Consider the following 27,956-nt stretch of genomic DNA (forward strand, 5'->3'; position numbering starts at 1 on the left):
TTGACGTGGCTGGGCAGGTAATCGGGTCAGCTATTGTGTTGAGGAGGCATTCATGGGTGTGCTGAACTAGGTTTTCAGTGGATGTCTTGCTGTAATGTCAGGACATAACTTTTGAGGGTGTGCGCACATTTTTCTTTGGAATAGTTTAAGCAAAGCAGGGATATGGTTCATACTTTAGGATTAGCTTCAGCAATTTGATGTGTCCTGCAGCAGTACAGGACGTTTAGATGTTAAGAATACCAAGTTAAGAAACATGTACCAACCTCAACAAACTCAGCAGCAGTGTTGTGTGCTTACATAGGAGCTACTTCTGGTAGGGGAAGGCCGCAGACCCATCACTCCCTCTTCCCGTAGCCAATCCACATCAAAACCACTGTAGCCTCTTAGTGGTTGGTTAGCTTTTGTCACTGTTGGTGGTTGGCTGGCTTGGTTTGCTCAGAAAAGGTCAGAGATCACCTTGGGCTGGTGGGTTCTGCAAGATCTAGAAGGATTTACTTCTAGATCTTGAGAAAATTATAATTTCTTCTCCCTTACATTTTCAGTTTTCCTTCTTGCCATACTGACATCTGGGTGGCAGGGGTAGAGGATCGCCAAATGAAAAGGGCTATGGAGAAAAGTCTGTATTCAGAATGAGTAGAGGGATCTACTCCAAAAATGTCATCATTTCCAAGAAGGAGGAGGAGCTTGGGCCTATCTCGGAATCTAGGTTTCCCAACATGTTTTTGAGGACAGAAAAGTTCAGGACATTTTCCTCTGCAGCAGGTGCTTCAGTCTCTACACAAATATTATTGGAGGGTATCCGTAGATCTTCAGGGCGTTTTTTTAATATATCCAAGAGAAGATATAACAAACAGTACCTGAGGCTTGTGGTCAATAAAGAGCACTATCAGTTAGTTGGTGTGTATTCTGAACTCACTTCTTCTTCCAGGGTATTTACCAAAGTGCTTGCAGTAGTTGCAGCTCAGCTGCACTACCAGAGGTTCACCTATATCCCATTCTAGGTGATTGGGTGGTAATAGCAAGGTATCTATTTCTATTAGGGGATCATTTCCTGGAGGCTCTCACAAAATCTGTCCCCTGGTCAGGAACTCAAACACATTGGTGCATTCTCAGATATCATGAATGGATTGTTTTTTTCACCAGTAGAAATAATTGAGGGCATTCAAACATTGAGCTGTCTGGTTTTCATGGAAGCATCTGTACCAGCAACATCAGTTCTCTGTTTGTTGTATTTCATGGACATTGAAATACTTCGGGTTCCCTCTGCCTTTTTAAGAATGCACTTTCTTCAGTAAGCTCATTGGGACAGGTAAACCAGTTTTACGGTCACGTTGAGGTTCAGGTAACACTTACTTTCACAGCTCTGGCCGATATCAGTTGGCGGAATTGCAATCAAAATTTCATACCCATCACCTCAGGTTTCAGAGATTACTGATGCATCTCCGTTAGTCTGGGGAGCCTGCATGGAGATAGTGCTCATAAATTACAGGTGATCAGATCAGGAGTCACAGTGTCATATCGTCTGTTAGGGTTACTGGTTGTAGAGTTAGCCGTCATGGCTTTTCATCTGAGGATTCGGGAGAAGCAGATCCAGGCTATGAAGGAAAATACTGGAAGAGTATTTCACATGAACATTGCAAGAGGAGTGGGGTTGTGCCTACTTCTGCAAGGAGTTTGCAGATATGTGGTCATGGGCTTTCAATTTGACATTTGTTCTGTCTCCAGTTCATCTTCCGGGTCACTGAACATGAACGTAGTTGCACACATTAGACAGATTCTGAGTTTGAAACAAATGGGAGTGGGGTTGACTTCACACATACCATTTTGCAACTAAGAAGAAAAGCAAGTGTCCAGTGCACTCTTCTTTAGAGCGCTTGAGAGGGAGGGATTCTTTCAGGAATGCCTCTTCAACTTGTCCTCTGATTTTTTCCACTTGCAAAATGTTATATGTTTGAAGTTTTATCTGGCTCTGTGATCTGGCAACAAGCCTGTGGAATAAGCAATCAGATCTGTATAGTGTTCCCAGCATCTCAACTATGTGGTGACAGAGAAAGGAAGTGCAATGGACAAAGAGATGAGTTTGTGCCTAGCTCAACAGCACTTTTCTCAAGGAACAAAGAGATCAGTATTCACATATATGTCATCATGGTGCTGAGGAGTTTTAAATACACTTAGCTGCAGGACAGGTTGTGTCCCCTAAAAGAGAAAATGTATTGTTTGTGCATGTCAGATTGGGATGTTGCCTTAGCCATGATGTTGTTCGAGACATCAATTTTAACTAGTGATGCCCTCACAAGACCCAACATTTCAGCTGGCCTTGGGGATTGTGTTTGTGTTAAAGACTGTCCTAGATTAAGGGTGGCTATGATAAATACCTTTGATTCATCATTGGAGTCTACATGACATCTCATCAGTTTGTGAGACCTTTCTTGTTTGCTAGAAAGTATTCTACTCCATAATCACATTCTGGGATTTGTCTGTTGAATTTGCTACCAGACATGGCTCATTTCCTGGTGGGCAGCTGAAAGTATGTATGAGGTCACCATCCACAATTGTTACAAAGTTTTAGATTCAATTTCAGTTGCTCTTGTGTTGCTTTCATAATTTTTTTAGCACCCTTATGTCTGAAGCCATAGTTTTCTTCTGTGACCAAAAAGGTAGGGATTTTTAGCTTTCGAAAGTGCTATTTAAAAAAAAAATTGGGGGTAAGTTAATTAAAACCAAAGCAAAGAGAATACATTACAATAAATACCTTACTATTACGTGGCTAAAAATATTTGTTAAGATAAAATAAAAAATACTTGGTACATTTAATCCTCCTGGCTCCTTGATATATCTCTGTAAAACAACTGTTGTCCAGCGATTTTCATTTTTGATTTATGTTTTTCGATCATTAGATATGTAATTTAGCTTGGGTAGATATTGCTAGTTTTCTGGACATTTTTAAAAATGGCGGCAGTTTTGCAGTGATTATGTAATATTTCAAGATCCATGAGACCTATATACTTAATTTTGATGTCAAAACATAGGTTTTGGCGGTCAATTAATCTTATAGAGACAGAAAATAAATCCCCAGAGCAACCCTTCAGCAATTTTCCAAATTGGCAGCTCTATAATGATGTGTTTTAGCCATCATATTAGTCATTTATTTTAGTATTGTTTTTGTTTCAGGTTTTCCGTTGATTCAAATTCATAAATATGAGCGAAGCAGGTAATAGCAGAGGATATTTTCCTCTTGACAGAGTGTTGCTAACTACAAAATCTGAGGACTCTGTCAACAAAGAAAAATGTGCCATATGCCAAACTAATCCAAAAGAAAAACCATAATCAACTGTGTCTGGACAGAAGAGAGTTTGAGATACTGTAGAAATGCGGCAAGACAAAGTTCACAACAGATTGAAACTGATGGGTGAAGAGGATCATATATTTTATCATTGTAACAAGTGCTACAAGTCGTATAGAATGGAAAAAAGCCTTGAAAAATGTGTCACAAAATAGCAGAAACCAGGGAATCACAACATGAATCCTAGTCTTCTGAGAAAGCAATGACAACCAAACCCAATGCCCATCCACAACTGATCAGAAAGCAGAGTATCTTCAGTTTGGTATCTGTGGTTTAGCCAGAACAAGATCGAAAGAGATTGACAAAAGAACAAAGTACAGCGTATATGAGTCTCAAAGAGCAAACACTTCTTTATATGTGGCTAGTTTCGTCTAAGAGGACATTTTCAGCTGAGTAGCTGATCTAAACAGCGAGGTGAATGTATTTGCAGTGGATTTGTATGCTCACCTCGAACTGCAGGCATGCATACATTCGAAAATATGAATGTTCAATGTACATGAATGAATGTACAAGAACTTATGTACATATATGTATTTATGTAGGTATATATGATATATATGTATGTATACATATATGTATGTGTGTATATATATATATATATATAGATTTGTTACAATGTTCATAAGTCAAGGATGGTCAGATTTATGGATAAGTTATGGAACAGGCAAGAAAAGACACTTACTCCTGCTTCAAATTCTGTACAAGAAACTTGACCCAGAGATGCCCAGTTTAATTATCAAGGTACATATTCTTGCAAGTGATAACACAGTGAGAAAAATTGGCTTGAAGCTTTAGCTGCTGAACCTGTGAAGTTTCTAAAAGGATTTGCTGGAACGAAAGAAGAATGTGACTTTAAAGAAATGCAAAAATACCTTGTGCATGTGTGGAAAATGAGTTCTGCTACACATCTGATGATTTTCGGTACAGTGAGTTCAAGAGATCAGTCCCGCCATGTGACCTCCCACTGATGTCATATTCTGTGCATGGACGCATTAAAAGAGTGTTCTACTTGGTCAGAAGATGCGTAAATATTTTGGATCATGCTTATGTAGAGAAAGATTTGTGTGAATTTGTTAGGGTAGATATTGATGGGGTGCTAAAACCTACGACATTTTGAAAGCCTCTACCCCCAGAACATGCATGTACATGCACTTGCAAAACCTGTGCTACAAAAAGTTGTCCCTGTCAGTATGCTCTTTTCAAATGTTCAACATTCTACAAATGTACCACAAGTGATTGCTGAAGCAAATAAATAAACTGAAATAATAAAATGTCTCTAAAAAAGGAGTGATAGACATTATTTTTTTTCATATTCAGATTTTAACCGCTTTGCCGCGGCGGACATTCCGCTGCGGTGCTGAAAAAAAGACGCATCGAAGAGGATAAACATTGTTTGGTGTATACATAAAAAGATTCAATCCCATTATTATTTGTTTCATTTCTATATATGTCTCTTCTTCCTCTATTATAGTCGCCATTTTCGAAAATGGCAGAAGGGTTGCTCTAAGGAGTTAATTTCTGTCTCTGTAAGACTACCTGACTCCCAAAATCTATGTTTTGACACCAAAATAAAGTATATAGAACTCATGGTTCCTGAATTATTACTCCATCACTGCAACACATCCACCATTTTTAAAAATGTCTTCCAGAAAAATTCGGCCTGACTAAGCAATATCTACCCAACCTAAATTACTTTGCTAATGATCCAAAAACACAAATCAAAAATGAAAAACTGGACAACATTTTTTTTACGAATGGGGCCAGGATTATAACAATCCACATTTCAATTTAAACCTGAAAGCGTTTGCACTCCTTACCGTGCCTAATATCCAGAACTTTTTAGCATTTGGTAAGAAATGTAATAAAACAACAGTTCACAATGGGATTGTCAGGATCTAAACTAGCAATAATAGCCTGCCTACAGGTTTGGATGGCTCTAGAATTGAAGTCATTTTTCAGCAAGTCTTGCATAGCTTTCTTTAAGCATGGGCAAATACAGATCAGATGGAGTAGACCTTCTTTAGGTGTACTGCAAAGACAACATGCAATACCCTCTTTCACAAGCAAGGATGTTTTCTCTGCCTGGGATGGAAATCAACCGTGCAAAACGATAACAAGTTTTGGTTTCGTGAATATGTAAAACTGAAGTATGGTGTCGGTTTAATCTACTTGTAACTATAGACCAGCATCCATGCATGTATTCTTTTTATCAACGCTAATTTGTCTTCTAACAGATTTTTTCTTCGTGCATTTATTTAGACCCCTTTTGTAGGTCACATATGGTAGGGACTGGTCCCATAAAACTTCTGCTTGCATGTGTGCTATTGCACTTTCAAGGAAAGATCTGAATGATGACCTGGGGGAACTGGCTATTGTTGACCAGAGTATTTTGTTGAGAGTATGTTTGCTGGAGTACTTAAATCTGAAACAGCACCTTATAACGGCACATTCTCTAGCTACTGTTTGCTTTTTAAGACCAAACTCTAGATGCATCTATGCTGGTGGTGATATGCTTTTAGGGATCTTAAAGACTTGTCTATATGCCTAGGTAAGTAAACCATCGAGATAAAGTAAGTCTCTACCTTGAAAGACCTCACAACCATAACTGAGCTTTGGAAGACGTTTTGCTGCCATGACGGTTATCATTGGCTGAAGACTTGGGCCTTTTAGATTGTAATAAAAGGGTGCTATTAGCACATCTCTTTTTTTTGTAATTACCTTTGAGGGAGATAAGTGCCTTTGTCGTTTGTTACAACAACCCAATTTTTGTTTACATCCACATTGTCAAGAGGCAACATGTTTAACACCCACTTTGTGAGGTGCTTGGTGTGGCTTGAGATAGTCATGACTTTTATCTTGTGACTATGATATTCCAGTGCATTATCACAAGCATAATTGAATAGCGCCTCTATCAAACGGTGAAGACCGACTTTAGTAAAACTGCAAAGAATAACATTGTCTGAATACAGCAGATGGCTTAGACGAAATGAACCCAATCGTGAGGAATGGCTGTTTGTCGAGTCAAGTACTTCTGCCAGATCTGCTAGAAAAACTAAAAAAAGAAACGTTGCAAGCACACACCCCTGCTTGATGCCCTGATAGGTCATTATTTTCCTGGAAAGGCGAGAACCGTTCCCTATTTTTATGCTAATCCAGGTGTTTGTGTAGCGCTGTTGGATTTCTCTCAGCAGAGGTGTGGGTATATCCCATTTGACAAGCTTTGACCATAATTATCCGCAATTCACGCGATCAAACGCCGATTCAAAATAACAAAGTAGACTGGTAATTTAGTTTTTTTCTGTTTATCCATGGTGCGTGCCAGAGCCAGAATGTTTGTAATTGTCCCTGTGCCGTGCAAAGACTAAGTTTGGTGTAAGGTTACAATGTTGTTTGCGCAGGACTATGTAATTATGTCTTCCAGTAATGTTGACACAAAATACTTAGCTTCAATGTCCAACAATGCTAAGAGATTATAGTTTTGTGGCTTGGACCTTTCACCAAATTTTAACAGGAGGGGGGAGAGAGAGAGTCAGTGGATTCAGTCTCCCGAGTCATATGAATAAACAAAGTGGAATCCACTCAAAGTGATAGTGATCCCTAGAGTGATGGGGAACACACAGTGTTGTTTAAATGCCCCTCACACACCAACAGGCCCCTTGGTGTCATGCTTCATCATCGGGGCCTTCGCACCCCTCTACGGGATGCGGCGTGCTACGACTCGCGGATACGCAGGAGCACTTGAAGTGAACTATGTGTGGGGGTGTGTGTTTATTACAAAAGTGTGAGTGAGGTGAGGTGAAGAGGTGAGTGGTTAAAAAATACCTGGCACGTGGGAGAAAAAAACTTTATTAAATCCCCGGCTGGTATTATTAAAATAAAAGTGCAGGGCGTGGTTTAGATAGATACGTGTTAGGGTATCAAACCACTGTATTAAAAGTCAACATGTTTCGGAGGTCAAAGCCCCCTTCTTCAGGACAAGGGTTAAAGCACTTACCCTCCCCTTACTCACATGTAAGATGTAAAAGTGAAAAATAAAAATTACCACAATGTGTAATGTTCCTCACAATGTTAAATGTTAGTGAGTGTCGTTGCGCCCAATTGGCGTAAGAACTTAAAGTTCCCAAATACAGGACTTCATGAGCCTTTAGCGTATATTGGGGAATCCTTCCTTTCTAATCAGAAAACGGTTACTGCAACAGCTAATCGCCTGCCTTCCCTCAACGCGGCTCCGATGAAGTGTACCTTTCACCCCCTTTGTATATCGGGTGTATTATGCATCATTGCCAACCATCAGGTATTGTTCCTTTGATGGATACATGATTAAACAGGGAAGTTAGCTTGCCAGCCCAAAACAAAGGATGTTGTTTCTAAATGGCTGATGGTATGCCATTGGACCAGGGGCACAATGCATTACTTGTGAATTTTATTTTTTATTTTAGATTCATGAGATAGAAGGGTATTCTGTAGGCCCCCTGGATCTGAAACAATGTGTTTATTCTATATTGAACGTGTTTCCTGGGGGCGTTTCATCATTGGCTACCACAAATGTATTGAATCGGTCTTGGGGTGCATCACCTGTAGCAGAAGTGAATTTCTCAATCAAACAAGTGGCCCAGACATCCTCAGGTATATTTGAATTATTTAGGACATTAGTCAGTCTTTGAAAGAATTTGCTATCTTCCAGACGTTTTTTGAGTTTCTTTGTTTACTGTCATGAAGTAGCTTTTACAGAAGACGTCTGCATAGGCTCTCCTATTGCTGTTTCTTGTACTGCTTGTTTGCGCTTCTCAAGTTGTAGTGGGTGATGACTTCCCTAAAGTCCCCAGGGCTCGATTTAGTTTCTGCTTCGCTAGTATGCAGGCCTGCAAAGTTTTCTTCTGACCATGAGCTTGACTTGTGATCGGTTTATGACTGGTACGAGAGTTGCCCATATTATAAGATACAATCAATGTTAAATAAAAGGCTTCCCAAGATTGCATTCAAAAGTAGCAATAAACATAATGATAGTGTCACCAGAAATTAGGTAATATGGCAGCTTTGGCACTGTGATGTCGTCACAGGAAATGACCGCCTCACTCAAGTGGGAGATACCCTGTCTGAAACGCTCTTCTAGTCTGCTGGACACATAGGCTGGTGACATGCATTTTCCGAAACAGTTAGAGGCGCACAAGTCCATTGTGAACACTTGCAGTCAACATTCACACACCTGCCCACGATCACATACAACTCAGAGGCTTGCCTTCAAATTAATAATAACCTTTAACCCTCACAAATAGCTCTCCAATTTGCATTAATCCTGAACATGTAGCCTTGGTGTCTGATACGATACATTGTACTAAGGTAAATCTATTGCAGATTGTTGTTTTCAGGAGGGTTCGTCTCAAGTGAATCAAGCCTACAGCTCCCATAATTAATTATATGCTATATAACAAGAACAGGATTGGAATATGTGGTCTCGGCTAAACCAAGCCTGACTCCCTGCTATCATGACAGTGGGGGGCTTGCCAGCTTCTCTGCCAATGTACATCAATTCTACAGGACCATCACTTTCCTTTTTCAGAACCAGAGCCTTTGCTTGCATTCTATCAATGCACATCAATACTGACCTCCATCACTATCATCCTGTTCCAGTCACCGTGCTCTTACAAGCACCTCTTCCAATACAACCTATTAATAGTCTGCTGCCCCTAACGCTGCCATGTCACTTCAGGGCCTTTACAAGCTTCTAAAGCACATCAATCAATCATGCCTGGGAAACTCTGAGCATGCAGGTGAGGTGACACTGCATGTGTATAGTGACCTGTAGGTTGCAAATTTAAAGCTGGCACCAGTGCAGCATCTCACACATCAAGAGATCCCCAACACACCCTGTCCTCCAAGGCCCCAATTGTCATAATTCACACTATGGACCCGGACGTGTCCTTCGTTCCAATCAACCATCCTATTCCCTCACTATAACCCTCTATCAGTCTTCTTCCTTCTTCCTCATATGCTCTCTTTGCCTTCGAGTCTACCAGGCAATGTATCTGTCTCTTTGCAGCTACCTTTTGCAGAGTCAGGCCTAGGCCTCATGAAAATCTGTAGGGTTAGAAGCTGAAATCAGTAGGCAGTAAATATGCTGAAAAGGAGTAACCTCCTACCTAAATCAATAGTGTAGGTATGTATGCTCTGGTTTCAGTGATCATGTTGTGCAAATAACGTGCTGGTGAGAGGCCATGATCTACAGTGAGTTCTGTTGGGTGAAATAATTGCTTACCAAACACAATTAATAATTAGCGGTATCTATCCTAAATGAAAATAACTGTCAAAGAATGATCTAGTAGACAGGAGTGAGAGTCACAACGAAAGATTGGTTCTAAAGAAAAAGGTATATATTATTTATAACAGTTAGATTTGTATATGGTAGCCACATACACAAATGGCAGGACAAATAACATAAAGAACATGACTTTGGTGAAACATGCGAGATAATGTGCATGTGTGCTTTGGAAAATAACCAAAATATACACAAATTAGATATACATGTATCCAATATAGGTCCGTCGCTTTTCTGGGACATACACCCACATGCATCAAGCGATTTTGGAGTCGCAAACGGTGAGAATCGCAAAATTCGGCCGTTTGCGATTCCAAAATCACTTTTTGGATGCATTAAACAATTGTGTAAACATTGCAATTTTTTGCGATTTCTAAAAATGCGATTGCATTTAAGGAATCGCATTTTTGCGATTCCTTAAATGCAATGCATGAATGTTTTAAAAATTGCGAATTCGCAAATAGGGGGGGGCAAATTAACATGAGGTTGAACCTTGTGTTAATTTGCGAAATCTTTCAAAAATGCTCAAAAATGCATTTTTGAAAGTGTCATGTTACACACACACACACACCTGTCCTTTGGACATGTGTGTGTGAAACTTGCACTTACAAAAACATTTCAAGGGTGCAGGGGGGGTCCTTTGGACCCCCCTCAGCACCCTTGAAATACATTAACAAATTGCGATTCACAAAATGAAAATCGCAAAATGTTAATGCCTTCCCATTGATTCCTATGGGCCTTTTGGCCAATAGGAATCAATGGGAAGGTTTCCCTTAATTGCGATTCGCAAAATGTGAATCGCAATTAAGGAAAATTAAGACATCGCAAAAATATTTGCGAATTATTCATGCACTGCCGTTTGATATTTCTAAATTGCGATTCCCTAATTTTCGCAATTTAGGAATCGCAAACTGGTGCAATGATGCATGTGGGTGATAAAGTTCTATCAGCACCCTTTGGACTGCCTTCTTATTAGTAAATGAAGTAAACTCCGTGAGTTGATCGTCCTAGCTTGAAAGAGCTGGAATTATTGACATCCAATTAGTTGCTTGAAAAAGCAAGAGTTAATTTCTTAGTAGAGCACTGCCGAAGACAGTTGGCATTTTATGCTGATCTCTCACAGAGAATTCCTCTTGGTTACAAATCAGAGACGTATTGCCAGATAACGCTATTCTAAGAAATGAACTCTTGCTTTTTCAAGCAACGAATTGGATGTCAATAATTCTGGCTCTTTCAAGTTGGAGCGTTCAACTCGGGGAGTTGTGGCCCCTCTTTTTCACACGATGCCTCATTCCTCCCTTGAGAGATGATTAAGGATTATTTCCTTTCACATCAACCTAGACTCAATCAGGATTGGAAGAGTCACTCTGAATTGGCTGTCTACATTCCATACACCAGACCAGTCCTGAGGAAGACCCGCAGTGACATTCATTTAATTATGCATACCTACTGAGTTCAAACGTCAACGCTTCATTGCTCTGTTCATGTCCCTAGTCTCTTCACCCATTTACTAAGAAGAAGGCAGTCCAAAGGGTGCTGATAGAACTTTATGTACTCGAAAAGGGACAGACCTACATTTTATATATGTGTATCTAATTTGTGTATATTTTGGTTATTTTCCATAGCACGCATACACTTTAAGTCACATGTTTCACTAAAGTCATGTTCTTTATGTTGTTGTTCTGCCATTTTTGTATGTGACAGCCGTATACAAACTATTATAAATAATATATAATTTTTTTTAACTGATCTTTCTTTTGTAGTTCTTATTCCTGTCTAATATAATTACCAGACCATTCTTTGACACTTAATGTCATTTAGGATAGATACTGCTAATTATTAATTGTGTTTGCAAAGCAATTGTTTCACCCAACAGAACTCCCTGTAGATTATACTGCTCATACCCAGGTCTGAGGGACACCGGATTTATCCCATTATCGTTTATGGTGAGAGGACATGGTTTTACAATCAATCATCGAGTGCACCTGAACCATACACTCCCTGCGGACATAGGCTGCACCCAACATTTTGTATAGATTCAGAGGAAAGGCTAGAATTGTACAGCACTTGATGCACTCACATCTGAAAACCTTAAACAATTGGAACACGTTTGCCTGTCTAGAGCATAATTACTTGAGCTGTGTCTGTGCTAACCCAAATAGCAATTACCTACGACATCGCAGCTACTTCTTAATAACCAGAAAACCAATGCATCCACACAATTTGCAGGTCTCTGCATGACATCAACAGAATTTACAGGCTGCTGCTGTGGAATATCACCTTAAGTGAGAAAGGTGTTTTTTCTCACATATTTAGTAACTCATCCTGTACATTCAACTCAATGAGCTAAGCTCCCACTCAACACATCTGTCTGTGACCCTCATTTCACTCATGCTGTAACATACATTTTCTCCAGATGATGGAAATATGTACTAGGCTGCCTTGCTGAATCTTTTCTACAAAGAACAGAAGACTGCACTTGTTGCCTTCTCTGAGAGAGGGAATAGTTCCTCTCTTCAGCAATGCTGTGCCAGTTCTATGAGGAAGGAAAGCGTGCACTGCTGCTGTACAATTTGTATACATCCTGTGATGGAAAAACGTGCACTGTTACAGCCCAAAATATGCCTGTTCTATGAAGAAGGGTTGTTTCCACTGGTGTTGCCCTACCTTAGGAAAAAGCAAAGGATATATTGAATTGAATGCAGATAGTTTAACTATATTTTATGTGAGATACCGAAATGTAGAGTCCTTAGGAAGGTGTGTGCCCCGAGTAGCAATATTCAAGTGCAGGAAAATATGCACTTTGACTTGATGTGCCCTGGCCCCCTGCCAATCAGATTTCCAGTGTTTGTGTTCTTTCCAAAAACTGTACCTGTGTACCCCCAATTGGCACCTCTCTGGCCACATGTAAGTCCCAAGTAAAGCATACCATAGGTACCAAGGGCACTGTGACCAGGGAAGGCCTCTAAGGGCTGCAGCACATATTGTGCCACCCTTAAAGGTCCTGTACCTTAACACGCATGCACTGCCATTGAAGGCTGCATGTTTTGATGCAGAGAAAAATGAAGAGTTGACATGGCACACATACCTATGTGCCTTGAATGTAACCCACTGCCTATGGTCTAGTTATGGCACCCCTCTAGCTGGGTGCCCTATATCACTAGTGAGGGTATAGTAGCATGTGCACTGTACCCCTACACCTACAGTGTCTAAGTCCATTCTTAGACATTATAAGTGCAGTAAAGCCATAAAGAGTATATGGTAATTACACACTCCACAGTACCATAATGGCTTTATTCAATTCTGGGAAGTTTGGTAGCAAACTTCTCAGAATAATAAAGCCACACTGATGCCAGTGTGGGATTTATAATACACTGCATTTAGAGGGCATCTTAGAGATGCTCCCTGAAACAAACACCAGCCTCTGGTGGGATCCCTGGCTGGTAAACAACAGCCTGCCACCAGGAGACATGTTTCTGGATCCCTGGGGTGAGAGCCTGGGGGGACCCGGAAGGTCACACAACACCCCCAGGTCAGACAGAACCATCTGTGGCAGGGGAGCTTTAAAGGCCTTGTTGCCTTTGTAATGTGACCCCCAGCTTCTCCTGCTATCAGGAGCAGGACCCTTCCTGTATTCCCTCCTTTACAGCAGGAAGACAGGCGGGAAAAATTAGAACAGCCCAGTAGGTGTGCCCACCTCTGCCAACCCCACCCCAGTGGTGGGGGGGTGAGGTGAGGTGAAGTCCACTCTTCAGTGCCTACTATCTTGCAGATGGCAGGCACTCTCCAATCAGTGTTAGGTATTGTGCCCCCTCCCCCACGTGGGGTGAGCACACCAAGGGTGTAGTCACCCTAAGGCCAGTAGCCCATTGGCTAATGACCTTGAGGCAGTATTTAGGGGGCAGCCTTGAACCCGAAAGGGAGATTTCCACAACCTACGAAGAAGAAAGACAAAAGAAGACGCCTAGCAGGGGAGACTGTAGAGAAGAACTGACTTGGCCCCAGCCCTACTAGCCTGTCTGCAGTTTCCAGAGATCCTGCGCCAAAAGTAGGCTTGTCCTGCAGCCAGCGACCTCCAGAACCCTTGGGAGGACTGACTCTCTTCAACAAAGACCAGATCTCATGTGAACAGCAAAGAAAGACTTTGAGCCTGACAAAATAACCTGACATAGAGCCCGAGTCCACCATGGGTGGACCCCTCCAGGACTACCCAACGTCGCCTGCATCCTCTGCATGGAGACCCCCACAACCGCAAGTGGCCTGGTAAGGTAAAATCCGACCTCAAATGGCACCCCTGCAACCAGCCACCCTGTGCCATGGAGAAGAGGGCCTGAGGTGCACCTATGTCCCTAGCCCTCCAAAGTACCTTCCCAGCTGTTGGTTCAATCCAGAGACTTCCTGGATTGAGCCTGCAGCCAAAATCCAATACCGGAAACTCCCATTGAAAACAATAGGGCACTGGAAGCCAAATCAGCACTGTGCACCCGGCTGCCCCTGTGCCGCTGTCGGTGCATCTTGTGTGCTAACTAGGATCCCTCTTTGCCCTGAGCTAAACCCTGAGAGCTTTGCTCCCACATCCAAGTAGTGTCCCCATGAGCAGCCACCAACTGGAGACCCCCTACCCCATTGGATAACAGTGGGCATGCGCACTCTGCACCCTGCGCCCTAGTGCTGCTGAGGGTGTTCTTTGAGTGCATCCTTGCCCCTGGGGAAACTCGGGTTCTAACCCCCAAAATCCAACTCCCAAAACCGAGTACTTACCTTAAAACCGATAACCAGATTTATTTCCCCATAAACTGTATTGACTGCTTTTCTGTGACAAAGTTTTGTGTGGGGTTGGAAATTGTATGGGGTCCTAAGAAACTGTGTTTTAAGAAAAACTGATATACTTACCTTCTGTGCAGGAAATGTCCCAGTGTGATATCTAGGCATATCACACTGATTAGAAAAAGTAATCTAAAAAGTAATCACAAAGTAATTGCAAAGTAACTGAAAAGTAATTTCAACTGTTTCTCAAAATTTTACCTATCTGTAACTACATTCAATTGTATTCAACTGTACTACCAGAACAGTACTATTTTATTCACCTACTTGGTTCTAAAAATAAAATACAACAAAGAAATATGTTTATACAAAACTATTGATCAGAGTTCAGTCTTTGAGTGTGTGAAATCATTTCTTGCCTGAGTGTGTACAGTAAGTGCTTAACAAAACCCTCTGATTAAACCTTACTGTTCGCCCACACTATCACAAATAGAGAGTAAGGTACTGCCTACTTTTACCTTTGTTAACCTTTGGCGATCCATTGGACTCTGTGCACACTATACCTTTGGTATCCATACTAATATAATAAAGAGAGAGCCCAAACCTTTGAGGCGGGTAATCTCAGGAACCGCAGCACCAATCACAACACCCAATACAGCGTTGGAAAGAGCAGTTGCAGCAGAAGGACATAGGCTATGCAGACACCCACCATATACATTTAAAAGGTAAAAGAACCGTGCCAGCAAAGTAGTCCCTTGTGGGCGTGTCTGCGTTGTGCTGTGGGCATGTGCTGGGGTCGTGACAAACACTGGGGGCGTGTGGTGCGTTCCGCCCTTCATGCCATGTCTCATATTGTGTACTAATCCCACCCTGCTCCCTTTAAATACCCCAACACCCTTAAACATTAACCCATCTTAACCCTATAAATATACCCTGTAGCCCAAAACCCAAACCTATCCCTAAACCCTAAAAATACCCCTCTACCCCTAATCCCAAACCTAGCCTTGAACCCTATAAATACCCCTGTACCTCAAACCCCAAAGCTACCCCTGAACCCTAAAAATACCCCTGTACCCCAAACCCCAAACCCCAAACCTAGCCCTGAACCCTAAAAATACCACTGTACCACAAACCCTACCCCTGAGCCCTAAAATACCCCTGTACCCCAAAACCCAATCCTACCCCTGACCCCTTAAAATGCCCCTGTACCCCAAAACCCAAACCTAGCCCTGAACCCTAAAAATACCCCTGTACCCCAAGACCCAAACCTAGCCCTGAACCCTTAAAATACCCCTGTACCCCCAAACCTACCCTTGAACCCTACAAATACCCCTCTACCCCAAAACCCAAATCTAGCCCTGAACTCTAAAAATAACCCTGTACCCCAAAACCCAAACCTACCCTTGAACCCGAAAATACCCCTGTACCCCAAACCTAGCCCTGAACCATAAAAATACCCCTGTACCCCAAAACCCAAACCTAGCCCTGAACCCTTAACATACCCCTGTACCCCAAAACCCAAACCTACCCCTGAACCCTAAAAATACCCCTAAACTCCAAAACCCAAACCTAGCCCTGAACCCTAAAAATACCCATACCTATCCCTAAACCCTAAAACTACCCCTGTACCCCATAACCCAAAACTATATCTGAACCCTTAAAATACCCAAACACCCCAAAATATATACCTCAGTACCCAAAGAAACATATACCCCTATACCCACACTTACCTAATCTAAACATTAAAAAAAACATGCTTTTACCATTCATGCATTTACAACGAATTTCGTTGTAAATGTATGCGTGGTAAAAGCACATAAAATGTAATGCCATGCGTTATAATGGCTTTGCGGAGTCATGCTACTTTCGTAATGAAAGTATGCGGAGTGATGGTATGTGGAAAGAAAGTTGCGGAATAATGGGTGTTTACCCTCCCCCGGTAAGTACATTGGTGGCACGGCGGCCCACATCTCCAGCAACATACTCATATTTTTTCACCACCTATTTGAAAAATACACAGGTCTCTCTCATTGATGGCCAGCACCGACATACACTTTTAGCACACCTCCGGCCACAAGTTCTAGAATTGCGAACTTTAGAGCTGGGGAGGTACGTTCGAATCTCGGCATCAGCTCAACATCCTGTGATTCCAGGCAAATCGCTTTGTCTCCCCGTGCCTACCACAAATGAATGTGTTCTTCTGTAATGTAAATTGTGCTCATGCCATGTTGTCGAGTTCACGCTATATAATATTGCAAGGAAAAATAAAGTAGCGAAACTCGAGTTCACACACTACTGAACGCGCACTCTTAAGTGCATCAGCAGTGCACTGTGAATCGGAGCATTTCACAGGCCTGTCACAGATAAGAAATGCTATCAAAACGAAATCCTACAAAACAATATACTCCTGGCCGGCAACAATTCATACTCGGACAACATCGGGACGGGCTGCTAGTAGTATATACAGAGCCAGCTTCCTACAAGGATCCATTGCTTGTCTCTCCCGTTTTTAATCTTGTGGGAGGGAGATATGAGTAAAAAACATTTTAACTCATCCACTCAAAGTTAAATATAGGTCTAAGAGTTTAACAAAGGAAGAACATAACTGTTGACATAAAGGACATAACCACACACAAACTAGGGACACATAACTAGGGTACTGTACAACCAGTGAACAGTAGTACACTTGGATGCTTCCCAGTGCTAGATTTGAAACCCACAATATGATATGAAACCCTCTGTTAAAGCATACCCCAATAGGCAGGTGATCGTTGATCATTCTACGCGAGTACATGTGTGTATAGTAATTCCATAGATGGTTTGACTCTCGGTTTCGTTTACATTTATGCCTGTTTACAGAGAGTGTAACACAGTGCTTTATCTCCTCTCATTCCCTCTTTAGTATGTTAGCTACCTGTGTTGCACTTTTAACTCCTTGCACGCCAATGACGGAACCGCTCCGTCATCAGCTGCAGGTGCGCTGTGCTGATGACGGAGCGGTTACGTCATGGCCCGCTCGCCGCTCATGCGCGGCGCGAATTTCGAGCCTGCGCTGAACGTTCTATTGAGCGGGGCGGGCCATGACGGAACCGCTCCGTCATCAGCACAGCTCAACTGAGGCTGGTGACGGAGCGCCTCCGTCACCAGCATGCGGCCGCCGCGCGGCCGCCCCGCCCCCTTAGCGCTGCGGCGGAATAGCCGCCGCAGCGAAGGGGTTAATGTATGTGTGAGGGAACCATGTTATGTTCTGCCTACTACTTCTACTTGCTACTGCCTATATGTTAGAGAAGGTTGGCTGTCGTTTTTTGTTGTTTTTTTAAATTCAGTATAACATTTTCCACTAGACCAAAGAGAAAATGATTTGCATTGGCAATTCCAGTTGTAATGCTTAATATGAATACAAGAGTGAACCCACACAAAATATGTGAACAGAGTTTGCTTTTGGTTTTACATAATTAAGCGTTTTCTTAAATGACCAAACTTTATGTCATGCTTTGGCTAAAAGGCTAGGAATGGCTGATAGTATCATAGGCTATAGTTCCATTTGGCAGACTTGTGAACTGCAAAATAAAATTTTGGTTCCTGACATTCTGCCTTTATTGTAGGTCGTCAAGAAAGTGTTAAATAGGTGGGTGAGTGGAAAGGTAGCCTTTCAAACATAAATGCGAGCATCTCTTAGCTAATTGGTTAACAATAAAACTCCTTTGAAAACCTGCATGCTAAGGTATTTACCAGAACAATGCGAGCAGCAGCAGATAGACGTGCCTGAAGAGACACTGAGAACAACAATGTGCTGGCACCCTTCTCACTAGGCCCATCTTCGTCCTAAAACTGGGAGTGTTGAGCACCTGCCACACCACTGTGACGCCCCCTGCTTTTAAAAAGTACAGCTAGAATTGCCACCTCGTTTTTTTCTGGCATGAAATGTATTTTAATGTCCCAACTGGTATAACAACCATTTACAATGCAATAGATCTCGCAGCATTAAAGTTTGAGTTATTGGCATTGTGTATGACAATGCGTTGCATAAAATTTTTAGCAAACTTTGAATTGGTGAGCAGTGAGAGTGTGTGCAAGAGTATGCTGTTGCTCACAGCTGTTATTATTCACACAGCTCTGATGATGCACCTCACGCACGGGGCTGACGCAGTTATTATTCACACAGCTCTGATGATGCACCTCAGGCACGGGCTCACAGTTGTTATTATTCACACAGCTCTGATGATGCACCTCACGCACGGGGCTGACGCAGTTATTATTCACACAGCTCTAATGATGCACCCCAGGCATGGGCTCACAGCTGTTATTATTCGCACAGCTCTGATGATGCACCTCAGCACGGGGCTGACGCAGTTATTATTCACACAGCTCTGATGATGCACCTCAGGCACGGGCTCACAGCTGTTATTATTCACACAGCTCTGATGATGCACCTCAGCACGGGGCTGACGCAGTTATTATTTACACAGCTCTGATGATGCACCTCAGCACTGGGCTGACGCAGTTATTATTCACACAGCTCTGATGATGCACATCACGCACGGGGCTGACGCAGTTATTATTCACACAGTTCTGATGATGCACCTCAGGCACGGGCTCACAGCTGTTATTATTCACACAGCTCTGATGATTCACCTCAGCACGGGGCTGACGCAGTTATTATTCACACAGCTCTGATGATGCACCAAAGCACTGGGCTGACACAGTTATTATTCACACAGCTCTGATGATGCACCTCAACCCGGGGCTGCCGGCAGTTATTATTCACAGCTCCCGGGCTCGCAGCGAGCCCGGGATGCACGGCAGACAAAGCGATCGCTTTCACTTTCGCGATCGCTTGAAAAACAAGACGTACGCGTGCAATGACAACCAGCATGGGGGCGTGTCTTAGCCCGGCTCACGTAGCCCCGTAGTAATCCTACACAATCCTGCTGTAAATCCTAAATCCGCGATATCCTACCGGTCATCCCTGTCACCACATACCCTGGTCTGCAATCTGCGACCTCCGGAGCTGCAGTGGACCGCGGAGCCCCAGCCACCCAACATGGGAGTGTTGCGCGCGGCAAAACCTGCGACTGCCGTTGTGAGCTGGTGCCAGAGTGTGGCATGGACCCGGAGTTGTGCGGGTGCCCGGACCCCAGCCCTGACCTGACGATGACCGCTAACTCTGCTTAGCGAAGAGAGTGCCCCAGGTCCGTGCCTCCGTGGTTTTCCTGGTTGCTGCCGGGGCCACAGCTGAGCGCGGAAGCATTGTCCACCGCGACAATTGTATGCAGGAGATGTTGGGCACCAGTGACCCCAAGCATTGCATTAGCCAAGTGCCAGTCCTTGCTTTGTGAGACTAAGTTGGTAAAATAGTTCAGGGCGGGGCAGAGTTCCATTGGTTATTTCACACGATGTAGAGATAGTTACATTGGAAATGAAGCAGACAAGGTTCTTAGCTCAGGAGGTGAAGGCACGCCTAGGAGGTGATGTTTTAGCTGTGCATTTTGAATTTGTATTCAGTTTATATTGCTCGGCTACGTAAGGTGCATCTGAATCCCCCTTGAGGTTTTAAGTTCACTTGTGTGAACACTTCGAGAACGTCATCACCCACAAGAATTTAAGGGCAGCCAGTACTTAGCTGCAGGTGGAGTCACGGAATTTAAGATGGGCCTCTCCACCTGCAGAAGGAGTTCTATGCAGCTCATCCCCCACCCCCAGTCCTGGTGTGTAACCTCAGCGTGATTCTTTACATGGGATCAAAATAGGTCCTGGCGTGTCCCCAGGTGGAGTTGTGTGCACCTCCTGCCTCTCAAACGCGAGGGAAACGGGGGCGATGGATGAATGTAGCGGATCAGTAAAGGGGGATGTGGGTAGGCAGAGACTGGGCCGGTAGGGGGAGGGCCGACGCACATCTCTCACCTGTAAGGGATCCAGTCCGAGTAGTGCTTCGAAGTCATTGCTCACTCGCCGGCAGCGGCCCCCTCGCACCTTTGGGACGCAGCCGCAGCATCCTCCGGGCAGGCCAGCCGAACGGGGTGAGGAGGGGAGAGGGCGGCTTCAACTTCGGCGAGGGGGCGATGTGCGCCCGGTATCCCCCGAGCTGGTGCCTGTCCTCCGCTCACAGGGCTTCCCTCATTGTGTCCCTTTTGTGGGGGCGGATCCCGGGGAGGGCGAGCCTGTGGTGCACAAAGCTCCGAGCTGGGCTGACGCGCACCGAGCTCCGCTCCCCATCAGCGCCAGCCAGCCTCCCTCCAAAGCAGCGGCTTCATCAGCACACATGAGCGGTCCCACTCCACGGCGGGGCGCAGAAATAACGGGCTCCTGACCCTGAGGCGGCAGTGGCAAAATGGCGTTCTGCCTACCTCTACAGCCCTGCTGTCAGCGCGGAGAAAAGAGCGCCGTTGAGCACCAGTCTCGGAGCGAGAGGGCAGGAGACAGGCAGCTCCTTTACCACCCGGCAGGAGACAGGCAGCTCCTTTACCACCCAGCAGCCCCCGTGCCAGAGGCTGTCAGACAGACACGGCGACAAACACCGCCTCAAAGAGCAAACGTGCCGCCGCCTGTCCTTCTCCACATGGCAACTGAAACCCGGCGGCGGCGGCGGGGAGGGGGTTGGGGGGGTTTCGGTGCGCTCGGGTGTGTGTGCGCGTCTGTATATGTGTGCGGGCGGGGAGGGGGGAAGTCTCTGTATGTGTGCGTGCGTGTATGGGCGCTCGTGTGTGTGCCTGTGTGTCTGCGCATGCGAGTGAGTTTGCGCTTCCCAGGAGTCAGGAGATGGCCACTGCGTGCGCGTGCGCGTTCGCGTGCGCGTGGCCCGCTCCGATCGCCTTTTTCAAGATGCGCGCGGCCGGCTCCTGTCTCCTGGAAAGCTGTGTCGCTGACTATAGGTCTCTGCGAGACTGCGCTTACGCGCGGTTACGACCTAAATACTAAGAAAATCACCCAAAGCTGGTATTCTTTCCTCTTAACAGTGCAGACTTAAAATAGCACAAGTGCAGACTAATAATAGCACACACAGAAAGAAATCAGTTCAAAATGTGTTGTAGAGCTGCCCAATGATCCTTGAATAATAGTGAAGTTAAACAAAGGGCAGAAAAGAAGTGTTAAAAAAATAATTAATGCGGTCGATTTTATATAAAGTTGTGTTTAGGTATTGTGGCTCTATGCCTTTGCAGATTCTCAAAACATGAACAAAAAATGGACTGTATTTTTCTCCGGGAAAAATGGCAACGGTAAACAGGGTGCATCACAGCACGTACTGCAGGTGCTTCCCCTAAAGGGCCGTCAGTGTGTGCAAACTACCTGTTTCCCCCAATTCCCCAATAGCTGCCCAGCTTTCCAGATCCATGCATTAGTTAGGTTAGTCTTTTTTTCTTATAATCCTGGAACTTGTAGTCTTATTTAACCCAGTATAAAACCAGGAATATAAGTCCCAGAATTCTGAGAAAAAAACTTGGACATGGCCTAATTAGTCACGCACGGACATTGGAAATGTAGCCGCTAAACTACATCCCTCATTTTGATCTGCTACCAATCCACACCCTTCCCTGCCCCACCCATTTGACACCCAGACACTCAATAGCATACATGCCAATATTTTAGGAAATAAAAGTGGGAGATTTTGAAAAATATTCGGAGGACTATATTTTCCCTATTGACTACTGTTGAAGCAGAAGCTATTTGGCCTAAAAAATCCGGAGTCTCAGTCCTGCCAAGTACCACGTATCAGGCATTAGACTGACGCATTTCAGTTTGGTGCTCTGCATCACCGCACTGAAATGCATTGTCACGCATTATTGTATAGTGCCTCAGCTGTCAAGCCAAGCCAATATATAGCGCTACCAAAATAAAACTGTGAAGTGGCAGGGCATGCTGCTCCCACAGGCGGTGCTGCTTAATGCTACAATGTATTTAATACTATTTGAGGCGCCGCGGTGACCGGAAGTCACGTCCTGCCACAAAAGTTATCTTGTGGGAGGCTGCAGAATTCCGATGTGCTTGTGCATATTCAGACATATGTATTAATAGAGATGTGTGCACGCTTCGCATACTCTAAGACTTTCACCAATGTACCTGGCCCGTTAGGTGTAATGGAATCATGGTGGGCACCGGCAGCGCGGCCTGCTTGCAGTTCAGGTTGCCGCTTCTTTTGTGTGGCTCAGCTGTTTCAGTTTGAGAAAAACCAAAGGTGATGATGGACGGAGCGTTGACAATACAAACACTCACCCCCAGTCAACTGATCTGGGTTTAATCCATCACCGTTCTTTAGGTCACTCCGCCACCCCAGTTCAGACATGGCCATATGCAAATCAGTCTGACCCTGTGCCTCATGGGAACAGTCCAGCCCGAGCTGCCAAGCCATGTCTTCCCTGGACCGGAATCAAGCTTCCCAGGACCGGTTTCTGGCATTACAGCCGTTTTCAGCCGGGCTTGCTTGACTCCAGTGGCAAAGTGAGCAAGGGACTAACGTCTGAGCATTCCCTGCCAACTTAGGGCGAACAAAGAAAAACCAAAGGTGAAGATGGACGGAGCGTTGACAATACAAACACTCACCCCCAGTCAACTGATCTGGGGTTAATCCATCACCGTTCTTTAGCTCACTCCGCCACCCCAGTTCAGACATAGCCATATGCAAATCAGTCTGACCCTGTGCCTCATGGGAACAGTCCAGCCCGAACTGCCAAGCCATGTCTTCCCTGGACCGGAATCAAGCTTCCCAGGACCGGTTTCTGGCATTACAGTTTGAGAAGCAGCTGCAATAAATTTGACCCCCAGCCATAACGTGGCAAATTCAGTTACCGAAAGAGGGCCTGAGACCGACTGGAGTCACCGATCTTGCAGCGCAGTCAGAGTCATGCTCCAAGTGAAGTTGGTGAGATAGAGGGCAGGCTAAATAATTTCCTTCAGGCTAAGAAACGCAGGGCTCAGTCTTACCAGGATCCACATATGCACACTCTCACCATTAAGAACCAAGTAGTGAGTCGAAAGGAAGTAGGTGGAATGTGCCTGCTGATGCGTCACCTGTTTGCATTTCTGCAAATGGGAAGCATTTTTTCACAGGCTGTGGGACACATTAAAGCTGGGGTGAAGCATGCGTCATGTCAGAGTACTTTAGGGGTGAGGCCCTGGTGACAAGTATCCTCTGGCATTAACTTCAGGCAAAGTCTGCGCTATATAAAAAAGCATAAATATTTTTTTTTTTAAAAAGGCGGTTCTGTATGTCCTTGCCACTAGAATGTAATGGGCTGATATAACACTTTGGAGTTTCCGTTGCAGCCACTGGGTGTTTACAAACACCTTTGGTGCACAATCCCAAGGCACACAACAGCAACAAAAAATCACAGCAAATACATGTCTAGCATTGCTCCAGCACAACCGTAAAAGGGGGTGTCGCATAGAATTAAATGAGAAATGTTATTCATGGAAAAAGTAATATTTCTAGGGATTGTAATGGAATTATGCCATAACTTTTACTTTCAACATAAAATAGGGAAACTTTCCCCGCAGAAGAGCCCCTCTGATGGTTAAGTGAGACATGACTTGATTTAAAACAATTTCAATATATAAGTATCTAAGCCACATTCTTCAGGCTTCTCTAAGCTTCGCTGATGCTCTCATGTAACTTGATAATAATGCAAACTGAAAAAAACTGTCAGAGCAAGACCATCTATACAGGCAGATAAACACAAGAATATTAACTATGACTCCTACTCGCTTTTGTAGAGCATGGCTGAGAGATTGTTCTCTCTTAAAGGGGCATCCTCTGAAAAAATAGCAGCAGGCCTCTTCTGCACCACTAACAGACACCACCAGTAAGCATTCCAAAATGTTCTTTCTTGGATGACATCTGCTTGGATGTTGATACCTATTGTGACATAATTCACTAGATGGCTCAGACCCTTTAATGAATGGTCTTGGGTATCACACACAGTTTGATTCAGACGATCTTGACACGCAGATGGGTGTTATGTCTCATAGTTATGTGTCCCTCGTCTTCAAAGATTGATTTTGCTCGTCAGAAAGTGCCACTCATAAATACACTGAAATTATGAAAATGTCACACACATGAATCTGAAACCTTGGCAGGTATGCTGGATTGAAAGGGTTGGCATGAATGCAGTATGAACATGCAAATGTACGCCTTCCACTTAACAGTGTGTCACAGTGAAGGTTTCCCCGTCACATAAATTACCAAGTGTAGCCATCGCTGGGCCACTTGTTCCAAAGGGTACTTCTTCATTACACTTTCATGGGAAAGTGGATGCATCCCCTATTGGAGTTATTTCCATATACACTTTAATTGCAAATTGCTTGTCTTGAATGTATATAATTTAAAAATCGGTGCACAGCTAGGCAAGCAAAAATCATGCCGTTTACCTGAAAATGCAAGCTTCTGTCAAATGAAAACGAAGGCTTCTAAAACTGTTTATCCAGCAGCATGGCGCGCTGAGCTGGCACATTAATGAGATAAGTTGGCGTTCTAGTGGTGTTCTAGAAACTTGTGGTCCTTCTTCTCTTTTGGTAAATGTCCTTGTTTAATTTTCCAGTAGTAGTGTTCTGCTACAATCAGAATCTCATCCTACAGTTCCTCGTTCGTGATTATCGAGGACGTTTTAAGCACATGTGCTGTTTGTGCTGCGTCAATGCGAAAAGCAGCGATATTGACGGTAGAAAATACATATTGAACGAGTTTCCTTTCCTGGGATAGTGAAAGCTTTCCCTTGTAGGACAGGGTGACAGCCCCGGAAGTGAATCGCGGTTGGACCGTTGTCCGGTTGCCTTGGTAGCGGCTGGCATGGGGCGGGGTCGGCTGTCAGTGTAGGGGCGGGGCGGCGATTGCTCTGGTGTAGGGCAGGTGCAGGGAGTTGAGGCATGTCCGCGGCAGGCTGCAGCGATAAAGCGGGTGAGTTATTGTGCTGGAGTGGGGAAGGGGGCGACATGTGGAGAGAGCAAATAAGTTATCGTGACCGGGTGTAGCAGGAGGTTGAAGTTAATGTTCCTTTGCTACTTTTATGGTTATTACTGCGGCTTACAGTGCAACCCTTTCTGGGGCTGCAGCTACTTCATACATAAAAACTTTCGGCAACACGCAAAAAACAGACCCGAGAGACCTTGAAGAAGAACCTTTACGAATGTCACGTAGTGTTTTTAGGACAGTGAAAAAGGTTTGAGACGAAAGGATACAAAATAGCCTAAATTATGGCAACCAATCCACTAGGAGTCCAATCACTTCTAGTAACAGGAAGTCGTTTGGTTAATGCACTTTCGTTGTCCTTGTTTATTCCTCCCACGGTGGGATAATTAAGACTGACTGGCAATTACATCCTAGCGTGTGAGGTGTATGTTCTGTCGCGGGTAGGATGTACTTCCCTTGTGCTGCTAGGTTGTACAGCAGTATTTATTCTTCTTAAAGTGTTTACGGCGAAGTGGATACTGGGTATTGCTTCATGCTGTTAAGAACGCCAACACGGTAATAAAGTCAGGTTCAGTTTATTACTTTAGACCAACCCGAATGCTCCTACAGTGGTTGGAGCGAACCGCTGCCAGCTCGGTGATCAGCTGATAACTGTCACTTCTGACAGTTCCAGCTGATGACCTCACTGCCGTATGGTGTCCACACAGGGACACTAACACGCACACTTGATACGGTGTCCCAGGAGGGACACAGGTATCATAAACATTACACATGCTTTGCTGACCCGCGTCCTTCCTTTGCCAGGCCTGCCACGGATTTTGATTCTATGTGGTGATGGGAGAGGGGCAGTTGCATTTGTTGCCCTAAACTGCCGCTGACTCCTCGGTGAGTTGCTGCTATAAATGCTGTCTCTCTTTTGGGGGTTGCTGACTGTCCTCAGGAGGTTGCGACCCATGATGCTCAACGTGTCCTCTGTGGGTTGCTCTCCCTGATGCTCATACTTCTCTGGATGTTATCGTCCCGGGCACTAACTCTCTTCTCGGAGTTGCTGACCAAGGTGCTGACTCCTCAGGGTGCCCACACTCTGCTGGGGTGGAATGGAGTTAGTCCCCAAGATTTTTGGCACCGTAAGCCTTACCTGAACTCTTTCATTCTGCTCTTGCGTGTTTCTGTATCACATGAGGTAGCTGCCAATAACTATTTTGTAGGAGGAACTTGATTACCTGGGAGTAAGTGGACTAAATGTACATCTTTTTAACACGAACTATAGGCTTTATCATTTTAGTGTTTTTTCTGTGTAAGTGCGTGAGGTTGCTGCTCCATGGGGGCTTAAAAGTACCTTTCACTGCAAACACCGACCATTCGGGTAAACGTGTAGAATGGTGCGCGCTTAACAGCCATTTCGAAGACTTTTATGAACTGGATACGTGAATCTATACGTGAGGTTAAGACATTCTGTATTTTTGAGTTTTATAAAGTGATGCGTACAGCGGTATGGTTATTTAGGCGTGTTGAGGATGTCACAGTAGTAGACACATGTAAATAAAAGAGGGGAGTGTAAGTTGAAGTCATCGCCTTTCATATTTGTATATAGTGCAGTTGACAGTCAGTCTAAATTATGCACAAAGTAAATAACATTATTTGGTCCGACTCTGAAAACGTTGTATGGTTGGTGGCCCCGGAATGCTGTTTGGCCCAAGATACACATGACTTCCTTCATTCAACTTATTTCTGTCTACATTTCCTGACAACTACTGCCTCTTGCAAATTCATAAGTAGGCACCCACAGGCCAGGATTATTTTAGTTGAAATCTGAGTTTATGACCCGATGTCTTAAGAAAGTGTCTTATATTTCATCGTGATGATTCTAGAATAATAAAATTGTCATTTGTTATAATGTCCGTTGTTGGGAGCATATGGCAGCACACATGTTGTAGTCAATACATGTGGCTGCTTCCTCATTTATTAGAATTTGACTAGCCACCATTAATCAGAAGGTCAGAGATTCTAAATTTTTCCCACATGCCAAATAGGTATTTGTCTTTGTAGACGACACGCTATTTGCTACATATTTAATTATTTAAGCAGATTTTCTCTAACTTGTAGGTAGGGTCTTAGTGGACGTGGCAGAAAGCTGACGCAGCATCGTCTCATGGGGCCAGTTTATAATTAGAAACCAAAACTTGCTAATGTTCGTCATCATAAATATGCTTATTCTGATGAAAACATACTATCAACCAGGGTTGGATTGGAATCAAAAATCGGCCGGGCCACACCAAAAATTAAAGTGGCCACATTTGCATATTGCCTTTCCGCAAAACACTGCTTCAGCGAAGTTTTATGAAAAGAAATGGGGTGGGAGGCATTTTTCATTAACTTCACTGAGATAAAAAAAAATGAACTGATTAGTTCACACTGCAGAGCCACACACGAATGCAAATGAGACCACTTCTGCTCAGACCTCTTGCCCCCGCTCAATCAGCATACATTAATGGTCCGGCCCAGCGAGAGAAAGGGAGTGATCTCCCATCTGTCTCTAAAAAGGCCACTCGGGCACCCACTGGGCTGCTGACGGCATCCTAACAGCACATACAGCCCCCAGGCTGCCCAAAAAAGCAGCCCACAGTGAGAAC

At 44.1% G+C, this 27,956-nt stretch overlaps 1 protein-coding gene across 3 annotated transcripts in view; it reads left to right on the plus strand.

The window, feature by feature from the left end:
- INPP5B (inositol polyphosphate-5-phosphatase B) overlaps positions 1–27,956 on the plus strand; it is a 783,203-nt gene that overhangs the window by 221,355 nt on the left and 533,892 nt on the right. The window contains exon 1 of one of the 3 annotated variants that reach the window (XM_086956442.1): positions 25,229–25,311. The exons of the other annotated variants lie outside the window; for them this stretch is intronic. Within the exon in view, the coding sequence (XP_086812568.1) occupies positions 25,281–25,311 (31 nt within the window). The 5' untranslated portion in view covers positions 25,229–25,280. Of the gene's footprint in view, positions 1–25,228; positions 25,312–27,956 lie in introns of those variants that run through there. 3 annotated transcript variants of the gene reach the window in all.

The sequence above is a fragment of the Lissotriton vulgaris genome, chromosome 2_1, assembly GCF_964263255.1.
Source record: "Lissotriton vulgaris chromosome 2_1, aLisVul1.2, whole genome shotgun sequence".
NCBI lineage: Eukaryota > Metazoa > Chordata > Amphibia > Caudata > Salamandridae > Lissotriton > Lissotriton vulgaris.